This window comes from the organism of the source record quoted next, unplaced genomic scaffold (assembly GCF_019419815.1).
Source record: "Pyrus x bretschneideri cultivar Hongxiangsu unplaced genomic scaffold, Pyrus_bretschneideri_v1 Contig62, whole genome shotgun sequence".
NCBI lineage: Eukaryota > Viridiplantae > Streptophyta > Magnoliopsida > Rosales > Rosaceae > Pyrus > Pyrus x bretschneideri.
In genome coordinates, this window is record NW_025999801.1 from 1,827,806 (window position 1) to 1,841,882 (window position 14,077).

Below are 14,077 nucleotides of genomic sequence, written 5' to 3' on the forward strand. Positions count from 1 at the left end.
TTATTTTGGTTGTTTTCATGATTCAAGCTGGCATTGAAACAAACCTGTAGTTCAGCAATTTTTTATATTGCTTATTCAATGGGTTTTAGGATTCATACAGCTGGATTCATACGGCCGATCCTACTTAGTGGGATAAGGCTTTATTGTTAGGCTTTATTGTTGTTGTGCTTAGTCAATGGGTGTTGAGAAAGTTATTGATGATCGAGGCATATTAATTATAAATTATCCGTATTTTATTGCAAACTATGTTTGCTGATTGCATTGGTGATTTTTTTTTTTTTTTTTTCATGTGTAAAGATTGACATTATCTCAAATTGTTTGTTCTGATTTATTGATTAGGCCAAAAACAAATGGATCTCACATACCCATAGGAGTAGTTTTTTTATGGCGCAGGTCTCACAGCAGCGACTTGGCTCCAGTTTATTTTATGTTCATATTGACTGTTGTGTAATGATTCTGCAGTTGCTCTTTTTGTGGCCGATTGGTGTTTAAGTCGTGGAAACAGTCTCTTTGCAAAACAAGGGTAAGCTGTGTGCGATAGACGCCACCCTTCAGACCTCACAAAGTGGGGAACCTTGTTGGCCCGGGTTGCCCTTTTTGTTTGTGAAGTTCGACCATGCGGAAGCAAGCCTTGCAAACCGCAAAATGGTAAATGCATGTATTGTCTTCTTTTCTTCCATATTGCATGTAACTGATAACTCGCGCATATATCTTAGAAACTGGTTTTATGGAAATCTCACCGCAAATGCGGCACTTGATTGAAAATAATTTGTTTCATTGAATTGGTCCTTTGACGTTATCTCTCTGTCTTTTGGACACAGTTTTGTGGTGCTTTCTTTAAGCAATAACACAAATCACCCAACTTTACAAGATAAGGAACCTGCTTCGCGTATGTTACTCGAATGTGGGGTTAAAAGCAATGGCTTTCAAAGAAGGTGATCAAACCATAGTGATAATATAATATTGGGATTCTATGGAACTAGGTTTAGTCAAGTTGGCTAGAGCAAGTAGTGTGCTTCCACCCTTAGCACCAAAGTTCGAATCCCCCTCCCACAATTTAGAGTAACTTTCCAATCGTTTGTCATAGATCATACTAGCAAGTGACACTTGCAAAACAGATTCCCTATCCACAAAGATCAAATGGAACAAGAGTCGGAAGGACGGTTCCGTACCAAAACAAGGGCAAGACATATTGAAAGTCTTACAAACTATTACACACACATTATTCACTTGGTGTTGCAACCATTCGTGCCTTCCATTATTAGGATGAGATTCTGATAAAACTTTCCGAAAGCACGCGAGTTTAAGTGCCTTCAGTAGGGATAGGAAGGGGAAGGAGGCTGAAATTCAGGGCAATTTGGCCGGATATGACCAGGCTCGCCACAGTGGTGGCAAATGTACTGCTTTCTTGGCCTTTTCTCCCCTGCACTAGAAGCTCCCTCAAACGACTCTTGCTCTGCCAGAATGTCAAAAGATCTTTCCACTAACAAAGCCGCTGCCCTCACCTTAAGATAAGTATCATGCGGTATTACAGCTACCTTTGATCCTATGGAAGGCCTCAGTCCCATTAGAAACTTTTCTGCCCTCTGTTCATCTGTACGCACAAGATGGGGTGCATGTCGTGACAGCTGAAGGAATTTAGATTCGAACTGAGCAACGGTCATGTTTCCTTGGGTCAACCTTAGAAATTCTTCGCATTTAGCATTCCTTATAGTTTCAGGAAAATACATATTCAAAAACAGCTCCTCAAATTCTGCCCAAGTGACGGATTTAACATCACGGATCCTTTTAACAAATTCCCACCAGTAGTGAGCCGCTCCAACAAGACAGTATGTGGCAAACCCAACTTTTAGGTCTTCGGGGACGTCACTTACATCAAAACATTGCTTTATCCTTTCGAGCCACTCCACCCCTTCTAACGGTTCATCAGGATTTCCTGCATACTGTGGGGGTGACAGACTAATGAAAACCTTCAAAAATTTCAGCCTCTGATCAATTCCGGATGTGCCCTCAAGCGCAAGGCTAGCCATTTGCTTGATGGCTTGCAAAACCTTAGCCATGTCCTCATCATGCGGAGCCCTGGGATTGAATGAAGTAGCGTCACCTGTTCTAGGCATATCTTTCTGAAATTTAAACAAACAAAACATTAGCTTCCATACAAGTGCGTAATCAAGAGATTATTCAAAGTGTAGCCAACAGCGTACCATCCACCTGAGCAATTACCCATCATGCCGCTGAAATCTACCAACTTCAGAAATACCAAACAAGATTACATACAACTCGAATCTAAAGCTAAAGCTTAAATACACCATCACTATCATCACAGTATTCACCAACGAATGGCATAGCTGTAAGAATATTAATCATTTATAATGCATTCTCTAGAGATGAAACACAGTACACTTTTTCTTTGGTTTTTCTTAGAATAGCAAATCAGAAAGCAGACTCAAGTAACGCTGCAGAATACATCATCAATCTGAGTTTGACAACAAAAACGCCTAACAAACATCATCGTACTTGCTACAACTCCCAAAAAACTACAATCAGTGAACACAAGCAATGCTAAATTACTAGAAAAAATCATCATTCTATAAGTACAGAGAAAGGGAAACGACTAGAGGCGTTCACTCCATAAATTTTTTAAGCCAATCAGTCTGAACATCAGGATAATTAAAGGCAATGAAAAATTCTATGTTTATTTTAATTAAAAGTCTCGGCAGATAGCAAGTACAGCCATATTCTCTTCACTCCGGGAAGGACCCTAAGATGCACATTCTGGCTTACTCTTGATTGTGTTCACAAATGTGGTCTGTTTATTGAGGTAATATGTTATAACAGTCATTAAGTTTAAGAGAAAATTACTTGAATTAATATGATGAGGTGAACATCACAAGAGAACATGAAGAGAGCAATGAGGCGATCATTCTTTATTTTACCACAACGATAAATTACACAAAGGGTTGAGGATTTGAGATAAGCCACCCAATGGGCTTAGCCATAGTAATTTGGTACTTATGAGTCGAACTTAAGACATAGCACTTACCAGTAGAGACGAATATCATTAGACTGTAGTACTATGCAGCGAAACCTAATCATTCTTGAATAAAATAAACAATTGTATCAATCCCTGAGGCTTTCCCTTTGGTTAATCTACCAGTGGTTACTGTAATTAATTAATCTCACATCTTACATTAAGTTAGTAGATGAAATTTATAGGTCAAGCTTTTTTTTTCAGCTAAATTGCACTTATACACACCACACCCATGCATGCATGCATACCATCGCTACAAATTCTTCATCTTTCAACAACAGAAAACAACAAACCAAGTTGCAGAAGAGAAAACCCAGAAAAAAAAAAAAAAAAAAAAAACAGAATCAGAATGAACTTCCACCAGTAACTAACTAACCAACCAACCACCATATCAAATTTGTAGAATTATTCCAGCCGTCTGAACCGATCGTACAAATTTCTTTACCTTCTTGTCTCAGAATTCGTTCACTAGCCTTCAGTTAAGCTCCAAGAAGTCAAATTGGGCAAGAAAAAGCTTGAAATCGAAGATTTGAGCTTAATTAGTCAAAAATCCCAAACTGAACGAATGACTGAAATCTAAGTAATAATCCTCAAAATTTACCTCAGAACGCTCGTTGGGTTCGATTCACTGTTTTTCAATCGGACTTCCGGAATGAAAGTTACGAATTTTGAGAGATTGCAGGAAAGTTTTTTCTTTCTCTGTTTCTCTTTTTTCTGCTCGTGCTTCTGTCATCGAAGACGAAGAGCAAGCAGGGATGTTATCCCGCGCTTTTGCCGCTCTCCGCTTCACTTAAGTTATCCAATGGTAGATGGCCATGTGGCAGGACAATGAGAAAATCTTAGACAGTGTGGTAAGATCAGCCACTCCTCGGATGCCACGTGGCGCAGTCATCCGTTGAATTTGAAAACTGCCACTCGAGCTCAAAAAACCAGGAATTGGATCCATCCTGGCACATTTTATGGAGATCCTAGCGATTTTTACATCTTGATCATTCATTTTGTATTTTATAATTAGAAATTATTTGATTTTTTTATTTAAAATTAAATTCAAATAGTATCTAATGAAAACCAAACATATAATATGGGATAAATGATTAGAATGTGAAGATCTCTAGGATTCCCATAAAGTAGATCCGAAAATGATCCTTTCTAAACAACCAATCCCAAAAAATACTACCAACTCGTAAATCACCTTGACTTTCATTGTGCGATGTCCAAATCATCATATGACCTCAATAAAATTTCAATTATTTTCCTCCATCATAAACCAAAATAAAATTTACAACAGCATGAAGCTTGAGTTGATCCTTTTTGACGGTACAAAATATCACGGGTCCCGCAGTTTGTGAAGTTCGCCCGAGATAGGCCTTTAACATTTGCGAGTGACCAATTCCACATTTTATGAAAGACAAGAACGCAATGTAGACCTTTACTAGGACGGAAACAAGCCTTGCGAGCCACAAATGGTAAATGCTTACATTGTTTTCTTGTCTTTCATACGACATGGAATTGAATACTCGCACATATATCATCAGGAACTGTTTTATGAAATTCTCACCGCCAAAACCTAATCACTGAAATTGGTCCTTTCATGTTGTCTCTATCTTTTGGACACAATTTTGTGCTTTCTTTAAGCTGTAACACTAATCACCAAACTTTCTGGTTCATGTATGTTACTCAAATGTGGGTTAAAAAAAAAAAAAAAAGACAAGGGCTTTCTAAGTAATCAAAACGAAGCGATTAATATAATGGGTAAACTACGGTTTGACCTTCTAAACTATTGTCTCATTTAAAATTGATCCTTGAATTATTTTTTTGATAAATTAATCCCTAAACTGTTTAAAATCAGCTAGTTAATCCTTATTGTTAGATTTGATTCACTATTCCGTCAAATTCAAGGACAAATTAGCATCATGAATTCTTCCTTGTCATTTGTAACCCCCAATAAAATTATGACACGTGGAAACAGAATAATAAAAAGAACTTATAACATAATAAGAAAACTTTTTAATTATAATAAATAAAACAAAACGAAAATCCCGAATGACCAACCACCCATTCCCCACCCCTATCAACCCTATCATGGAGGAATTCATGATAAAAAGACTAATTTCCCTTGAATTTGATGGAATAGTGGACGAAATCTAGAGACAAGAGGTTAATTGATTGATAGTTGAGGGGGTTAGATTACCAAATAAATAGTTCAGAGGGTTAATTTCAACTGCAATAAAGTTCAAGGGGTCAAACATTCTATCTTAATACAATAGCAAGCAGTCTTTGCAACAAAGTTCGAATCCTCCTCTCGTAGTTTACACATGACTTTAGTGTCAATTTCTCATCGTTTGTCAAATATATATATATATATATATATGTAGGGTTAAGATTCAGGAACACGCTTTTGACACACGTTTTTGTATGGCCCACTCCGTAATGTATTTCAACAATCTAATTGTCTTTTATATCTTACCTCCAAGATCATTGTTTACCAAAAATAACCCAAATCTAAAACTATCTGAGCGTTGAATTATATTTTGTGTTTCTTTTGTAGAACTGTATTCATCTATTTTCTTCCCTACAAATAAATGTCTTAATGGTTTTTGATGTCTAATTTTTTGTTAGAATCATCTACGAATGATGTACTAAAATATAAACGGTTTAGATCTTTAAATACATTACAATGTAAGCCCAACAAATGATGTGTCAAAATGTATGTCTTGGATCTTAAACCTTGTATGTATAATTGGGATTCCATTGATTAGCAACTAGCAAGTGACACTTTGACATCTACAAAACAGATTCTTTATTCACAAAGGTCCAAAGGAACAAAAGTCAGATGCATAGATACATGGATACATACCAAAACAAAAGCCAGGCATATTGAAAGTCTCACAAACCATTATCCATACACTACTAACTTGGAGTTGAAACCATTTTTGCCTTCCATCATTAGGATGAGATTTTGATAGAACTTTCAAAAAGCACGCGAGTTTAATTCCGGGCAATTAGGCCGAATATGACCAGGCTCCCCGCAGTGGTGGCAAATGTACTCCTTTCTTGGCCTTTTTTCCCCTGCACCAGAAGCTTCCTCAAATGACTCTTCCTCGCTGTCCTCAAAAGATTGTTCCACTCTTAAAGCAGCTGCCACCATGTCACCATAAGTACTGAACTGAGTTACCCTTGCTTTTATGGAAGGCCTCAGTCCCCTTAGAAATTGCGATGCTGTAAATTCATCTGAGCTCACAAGATTAGTTCGTGCATACCATGCTAGCTCAAGGAACTTAGATGCATACTGAGCAACAGACATGTTTTGTTGGGTCAACCCTAGAAATTCTTCGCATTTAGCATCCCTTACAGTTTCAGGATAATACATATTCAAAAACAGCTCCTCAAATTCTGCCCAAGTGATGGATTTAACATCACGGATCCTTTTAACAAATTCCCACCAGTAGTGAGCCGCTCCAATAAGACAGTAGGTGGCAAAACCAACTTTTAGGTCTTCGGGGACATCACTTACATCAAAACATTGCTTTATCCTTTCGAACCACTCCACCCCTTCTAAAGGTTCATCAGGATTTCCTGCATACTGCGGGGGTGACAGACTAATGAAAACCTTCAAAAATTTCAGCCTCCGATTTACTGCAGAAGTGCCTTCAAGCGCAAGGTCAGCCATTTGCTTGATGGCTTGAAAAACCCTAGCCACGTCCTCATCATATGGAGCCCTGGGATTGGATGAAGTAGCTTCACCTGTTCTAGGCATATCTTTCTGAAAATTAAACAAACAAAACATTAGCTTCCATACAACTGCATAATCAAGAGACTATTCTTAGAAAAGCCAATCAAAAAACAGACTCCAGTAACACAGCCGACTGCATCATCAATAGCGCTATGTTATTCTTGCATAAAATTTGGAAGATAACAAGTATACTCATCTTCTCTTCTACTCCCGGAAGGACCCTAAGCATCTCGATCACCTCTCGGCTTATCCCTCCTCCAAGATGCCACATCGGTCTCATCTAATCTAGTATTTCAGCTAGTTACTGCTATTATTTCAAGCAATCTCACAACTTACACTATGTTGTAGTTGGAAATTTATTGGTAAAGCTTTTTGCTTTGTGGTCAATTGAACTTATCCACACAAGCATGTACAGCATCGCTTTCAATTCTTCAACTTTCAACAACAGAAAATAATCATGGATGTTGCACGAGAAAACAACCCATAGAGAATCAAAATCAGAATCAGAATCAGCACCAGTAACTAACCTTCACATGAACTTTTCCTTTCACCTTCCGGTTCATCTGTTTGTTTGTTTCGCCGGACCGGATCGAATTTTTTGGTTCGCGCGCCAGCAACTCGGCTTTTCATAACAAAACTTTCGCGTCTGGAACTCTGCCTTTCATTTGAACGGGTAATAAATATATTTAGGAGTAGGATTTTTATTTCTTTTTATTTCTCTTATTCTTATTTGAACAGTTACGTTTAAGTCACGTTAATATTTTATATTAATTTTTTATAGAAAGAGAAAGACAAAATAAAGAATGTGAGAGAAGATGATGAAAGGAGAAGGGAAGAGAATCTTAGTCCATATATTAAAGTGGAAGCATTTTTGTTTACCATCATAAATTATGCTTCATTATACATTTAGTTAATTGATATGTGTCTTTTTACTTAACCTTGGTTAACTTTTTTTTTTAAATTGAAAATGTTATATTTAATGTGAAAATTAACAAGATGTAAGTGAAAGAATACATGTCAATTGATTAGATGTATGATAAGCATACATCATAGTTATGGTGGTAAGAAAAAATGCTCCCATATTAAAGCTATTCTACATTGGGCTGTGTCATTAAATGGGGCCCAATGATATTCTTGGGACTTTTTGCGGAAAAATGAAATTCATTATTAGTTTGTTTAGAAGTATTTTTACAAATTTTACAGTGTATTTTTTATGGAAATTATTTTTAAACTAATCTTTAGTAAAAACGTAACTGAATTCTAGTAAAACACTTAAAATGCTCCTAAAAAAACACAGATGATGCTTCTTTTAGGAAACACATTTAAGTGTTTTTGCAATCCAAAAATATTTTCTCTAAAAGTACTTTCAATTATTTTAAAAACAATTCCAAACAACCCAATAATATTTATTGTTTAAACAAACAAATTATAAATTACTAGAAATTCTAAACTGACGAAATTTAAATTTTCATCAATTGCAAGTTTATATATTTGATGGAATTTAAATGACAGAATGTTTAATTATGTTGTTTGGATAACTCATATAACTTGTTGCAACTTTGTAAAACAAATTAATGATACTGACTGATACATTTTTGGCCTTCAGCTTTCCATACTCTTATGAATTTTATGGAGAAATATTTTTTGTTTCCCAAATTAAGTCTATCACTGTCAACTAACTTAGTTTAACAATACATTTCTAAACAAATTACTAATGATACGGCTGAGAGGAAGAGCCAGAATTTCAAGATGGTTAAAAGGGAAAGGGATCGGGAGAATTTCAAGATGGTTAAAAGGGAACGGGATCCCTCTCCGGATCCTTTTCCACCTAATCCATCTAGTCTAGGATTCGGACTGTTGAAATTTGATCTAACCGCTACAAACAAGAAGTCCCTTTAAAAGTCATAATAACTATAACTGTTTGATTAAATTTCAACGACCGGATCCCGGACTAGGTGGATTAAGTGGAAAGAGGATCCCTTTCCGGTTAAAAGAAGTGGTGGTGCCAAGGGCCAAGCTCCCATAACTTCTAGACTGAGGTAAGAGAGCTCAAGATCTTATGCAGCTATTTTGTTTATGTCATCTTTATGACCTTTATTATTGATTAATACGTGTTCATAAACTTAAGTCTCTTATAATTTTAATATATTTGAATGATAGATTTTTGTTAATGGGTCACGTCATAGTCAGTATACTTGCCGTACTAAACTGTTAGTATCCAAGTATTGTCCAATTCGGTTGTACAACTCATCCTTGTAAGTTAGTTTAAATTGTTGGCGTTGAGCACAATTTGTACTATAAAAGTATGATTTCAAATAGGTGCTACTATTCACACATTTATTTTTACTTCTCGCACTTTCTTAATTTTCGGCTGTTAGATTAAATTAATTAAAGAAGATCAATAATAAAAAATCAATAAAGATGTTTGAAAGGTAAAAATAGATATGTGAATCAAATATACAAATTAATTGCAGTCTCATTCAAATCTTTGGATCAATTATTTTTTAATGCCACACTTGCATATTTATTTGGATTTATTTGGGTAAAAACACTTAAAAAAATGGATATGTGTTATTTTTTACGATATATCTAATATATTTGTTAATTTTTTGGAAGAGTAGACTGCCGTAACGAAGTCATCAGCAACTAAAATAATTATTACAATCTGCTTTGAATAAATGGATATTATATGAAGTAATATTTCATAAAATGCCCATTCCCAATTTGAAATGGCAAAACCATGGACATTTGTGTACAATTTACCTAGCAAAACAGTCACGCATTGAAATTGAAAATAAATATTAAGGGTTAATTAAACTTTTCTTTCGCGCATAAGACTTATCATGAGACTTTTAGACAATAGTATCGCATAATTTTCACAGCACTTTTTAGGATGTTACAGAAAAATAAAAAGTGGACAAAAATAGGATCTAAACAAAATAATTGTTCTTAGCGTTTTGGCTACCAGGCACGAATTTAAACACGAATAGCCATGAAAAACTTGCCTTCCTTCAGCTTTTCCTCCAGACCACCCATAATCCGAAAATTAAATGCCTTAGTCTTTATTTTGGTACTTCGAAACTGAAATATAGGAGTTTTTTTTGTGTACAAGTGTTCCTCTCAATAAATAACTCCGTCAAGATTTCAGTGAAAAATATTAGTAAGGAGAGAGTAGAGAGAGGCGAAGAGAGATTTCACATGAAAGAGTTTTGGAGGGACTATATATACATCATTCATGCACGCAATCATACACATGCAAGCTTTTTTCTCTTATTTTTTTAATCAAGACATGCTATGAGCGACATACAAAATTCTATATTATTTTTCACATATGTATTTATCAAGTTTAGTTTCGAAATTCGTTGTCGGCTTACTTACATTCGGGCTTCAATAGCAGCCAGGTTTGCTGAGCGAAGATGTCTCAAGCTAAATTTTGACATGAATAACATTTTTCTACCTTTTGTCTTTCAACGTGAATTAAAGAGATATTTTATAGAGACATCCATGTATAAGTTTAAAATGACAAAAGTGTGATAGACTAATGAAACAAAACTTCGTCAAAATAAAAAATTTCGTCCATTGCAATGAGTTTATTGATTGTCGCCTTGTTCAAAATGTGATATCTTACATTTACTACCCTTTTCTTTTGATCTCCTTACTCAGAATATTGATGTGCCTTTTGTAATCTTGACGAATGGCGAAGTCAAGAATTGTTGAATGGAGGAATGAAATTAAAAAAGGTAAAAAGATTTCAAAAAATGAAGACAACTAAATCCTTTTAGATAATAAACAATATTATTTTGTTCATAATTTACCACATAAAAAAATTAATTGTTGCACCGAAGTTTCATGTCATAAAAACATAGCACAATACGCTCATTATCAATAAAAATAAAAACATGCTGCTCATTATAAATAACCATGCTATCACTTAATCATTGATCTCTATTTTATCACAATTTTCATAGCAACAAACGCTCTCTCCACCGAAGTGGTTGCAACCGGTAACACCAAAGCCCAATGTAAGGAATTTATGCACTAACTTGTAGTTTTCACACCTCTTGGTCTTCACCAATTCCTTTGAAAGATCACTAATTCCTTTCAATGATGAAAACTCATTATGCATCTTCATATGATGAATAAAATTGTCAGGTTGAATCAGAAGATTCATGAGGTCCACACAATCAAAATCTTGATGATAAAATTAGGCGAAACGAACAAAAAAAATTCAATTCACCATGTACACAACGTCACTCAAGTGGTCACCAATTCAAACACTTACAATTCTTGCAGTGGTCAACAACGGCAAAACAATAGAAACCATTGCATGGGCCTTAAAAACTAAAAACAAACAAATTGAATCAATTCGCACAAAACAAATTGCAGCAAACAACTCCTGAGCAAGGTCAAATTGTAGAAGGGGACTTCTATCACACCTCGATTCCAAGATACTTCCAGAATCGACACATAATGTCATCAAGTACCTGAAGATCTATCATGCTTCGCCTCCGAGACATGACCAAGGACACAAATAAATGGTTCAACAGCGCAATAACTTATCCTTTATTTCATGGTTGCATCTAACCTCTTTGTTAGACTGCCTACATACCTTAAGATGGGATCAAGCCATTCATAGTTCACCTTTCATTATACTTGACATTTATCATAGTACATTCTTACATAAAAGCATAGGATTCCAAAATCACTCAATGGCACTCAATGAGTATGATTCATTAGATTCCAAACTACTTAAAGCAACCATTTCACGACCAGGATTGTCATTGGGTCAAACAACAGTTTACCCTTAATACAATATTGAGATTCTGTAGACCTAAGTTTAGTCAAGTTGGCAAGAGTGTGCTCCATCCTTTGCACCGAAGTTCGAATAATAAATATAAATAATTTTTTTTTTGTCAAACGATAAATTTTGTTAGATTAGCATTAACGAGGTTTGAATTCACACCGTCATACAATGACTCAACACCTTTCCACCACTGAGGTAAAGGGTCGTTTGCAAATAAAACTTTTATAATTATAATTTTCTTTCTCCGTCATCTATCATTAGTTATTTTCATTAAATTATGTTTCATTCTCATTTTTTCCGTGTCCATCATCTTAATGGTCTGCTCTAGTTTAGACTTTCACCGGATTTGGTAGTTAAGAGTTATAGTCTAAGCTAGTTTGGTGTTTTATTAACAGTATAGGAAGAATCATACATAACTTCCATGGCTACAAAATAATATAAACTGGTGTGAAAATTGAAGGAATAATCAAAGCACCATAGCAGTGATGATGAGTTCCATGGGGTACGAAGCTTTGTGTGGAAAAAAAAGGGGTTTAGGAAGCAATAAGAGAATGAAAAGAAAAAAGGTGGGACAAAAAAATAAGAGCGGATGAAGACGAAAAATTTCATTGGGGGAGAAGTTTCAGAATAAGTTTCATTCTCTTATTTCTTTTCAATCAAATAAGAGCGGATGAACACGAAAAGAGAAGTTCGTAGGAGAGGATGAAGACGAAAAGGTAGGAAAGTAAGTGGATTGTTTTTGAAAAAGATGTTATAAATAGAATGCTTTCGGATTTTTAATTCAAATGCTTTATTTTTTGGAAAAGTTATGCCAAATAAATTATAGACTACATCTCAATCATTACAAGCGGGCTAATCGAATGGTTCAAAACTCGTGCCAAATATCATGTCATAAACGTGGTGTCACGGATGTCACATCTCTGTCCAGGCTTCCATCACATCCCGGGCTCGACTCCACTGTAGCACAATATTGTCCGCTTACCGTAGCATGATATTATCCGTTTTGGACCCAGACCACGCCCTCACGGTTTTGTTTGGGAACTCACACTAGAACTTCCAAGTGGGTCACCTATCATGGGAGTACTCTCGCACGAACTCGCTTAACTTCAGAGTTCCTACGGAATCCGAAGCCAGTGAGCTCACAAAAGGTCTCGTGTTAGGTAGAGATGGGAATATACATATAAGGCTTACAGGATCTACTCCTCTGGGCGATGTGGATGTTACAATTCACCCCCTTAAGGCCCGACGTCCTCGTCGGCACACATTCGGCCAGAGATTGGTTTTGATACCAAATTGTCACATCCCGGTTCAGGCCCCCACTGTAGCACAATATTGTCCGCTTACCGTAGCACGATATTATCCGTTTTGGGCCCCGACCACGCCCTCACGGTTTTGTTTTTGGGAACTCACACGAGAACTTCCAAGTGGGTCACCCATCATGGGAGTACTCTCGCGCGAACTCACTTAACTTCAGAGTTCCTATGGAACCCGAAACCAGTGAGCTCACAAAAGGCCTCGTGCTAAGTAGAGATGGAAATATACATATAAGGCTTACATAATCCACTTCTCTGAATAATGTGGGATGTTACAATCCACCCCCCTTAGGGGCCCGACGTCCTCGTCGGCATACATCTGGTCAGGGATTGGCTCTGATACCAAATTGTCACATCCCGGTCCAGACTCCCACCACATCCCTGGCTCGACTCCACCGTAGCACGATATTGTCTGTTTTGGGCCCCGACCATGCCCTCACAGTTTTGTTTCTGGGAACTCTTACAAGAACTTCCAAGTAGGTCACCCATCATAGGAGTACTCTCGCGCGTACTCACTTAAGTTCGGAGTTCTTACGAAACTCGAAGCCAGTGAGCTCCCAAAAGGCATCGTGCTAGGTAGATATGAGAATATACATATAAGACTTACATGATCCACTCCCTTGAACGATGTGGGATGTTACACGGATTTGTTCTCTATAGATATAAATAGAGGAAGCCTTTAAGGAAAGGGCCTTTATTTTTTTTATTTATAAAAATAAGGATTAGTTGAGGGGTTCACACCATATTGAACTGTAACGATCTGAACCGTCTATTTTTCAAGTTGCACCTCGTAGATCACCCTTACAAAATATTAGCTAAAAATGAAATATTTAAGACATCTAATTGGGTTAAAAAAAATTAACGAATATTATTATATAAGAAACAATGAAATTTTATTTTGATAATTAAATAGGCAGATAGGTTCGGGTTGAATTGAATTTATACAAGAATGATCTTTAAATCGAGATTTACAAAATAGATGATTCGAATCGTTGAAGTCCGATGTGGAGTGAACCTCATATCTAATCCCCATTTTTTGAAAAAAATAAGAATCCCTTTGCATAAAGGGTATGTATATGTGTGTGTGTATATATATAAGATTCGGGGACACATGCTTTAGACATACATTTTTGTGGGATCCACTTCATAATATATTTTAACGATTCAACTGTCTATCTTTTATATCATACCTCAAA

The 14,077-nt window shown here is 36.1% G+C and overlaps 2 protein-coding genes across 4 annotated transcripts; both read right to left on the reverse strand.

The window, feature by feature from the left end:
* Positions 1-1,056: 1,056 nt before the first annotated feature.
* Positions 1,057-3,788, reverse strand: LOC103946178. 2 transcript variants are annotated; one of them, XM_018647221.2, is made up of 4 exons: positions 3,633-3,788; positions 3,477-3,545; positions 2,205-2,248; positions 1,057-2,123 (listed from the first exon to the last, which is right to left on the reverse strand). In XM_018647221.2, the coding sequence occupies exons 3-4, from the start codon at positions 2,205-2,207 to the stop codon at positions 1,314-1,316; spliced, it is 813 nt and encodes a 270-aa protein (XP_018502737.2). In that variant the 5' UTR covers positions 2,208-2,248; positions 3,477-3,545; positions 3,633-3,788; the 3' UTR covers positions 1,057-1,313. The 2 variants fall into 2 exon arrangements, with proteins under 2 accessions (XP_018502737.2, XP_009355108.2); XM_009356833.3 differs by lacking the exon at positions 2,205-2,248.
* Positions 3,789-5,814: 2,026 nt separating this feature from the next.
* On the reverse strand, positions 5,815-7,429 carry LOC103946177. Of its 2 annotated transcripts, none has more exons than XM_009356831.3 (2): positions 7,292-7,429; positions 5,815-6,794 (listed from the first exon to the last, which is right to left on the reverse strand). In XM_009356831.3, exons 1-2 carry the CDS (start codon positions 7,325-7,327, stop codon positions 6,003-6,005), a joined length of 828 nt encoding a protein of 275 aa, XP_009355106.2. In that variant the 5' UTR covers positions 7,328-7,429; the 3' UTR covers positions 5,815-6,002. The 2 variants fall into 2 exon arrangements, with proteins under 2 accessions (XP_009355106.2, XP_048428738.1); XM_048572781.1 differs by lacking the exon at positions 7,292-7,429 and adding an exon at positions 7,101-7,255.
* Positions 7,430-14,077: the final 6,648 nt, after the last annotated feature.

Bases quoted from the DNA above. Each gene is read 5' to 3' on its own strand.
- LOC103946177 (XM_009356831.3), bottom strand. From the start codon at position 7,327: ATGAACCGGAAGGTGAAAGGAAAAGTTCATGTGAAG. The intron at 6,795-7,291 runs GTTAGTTACTGG...TTTAATTTTCAG, and splicing joins AAGGAAAAGTTCATGTGAAG to AAAGATATGCCTAGAACAGG.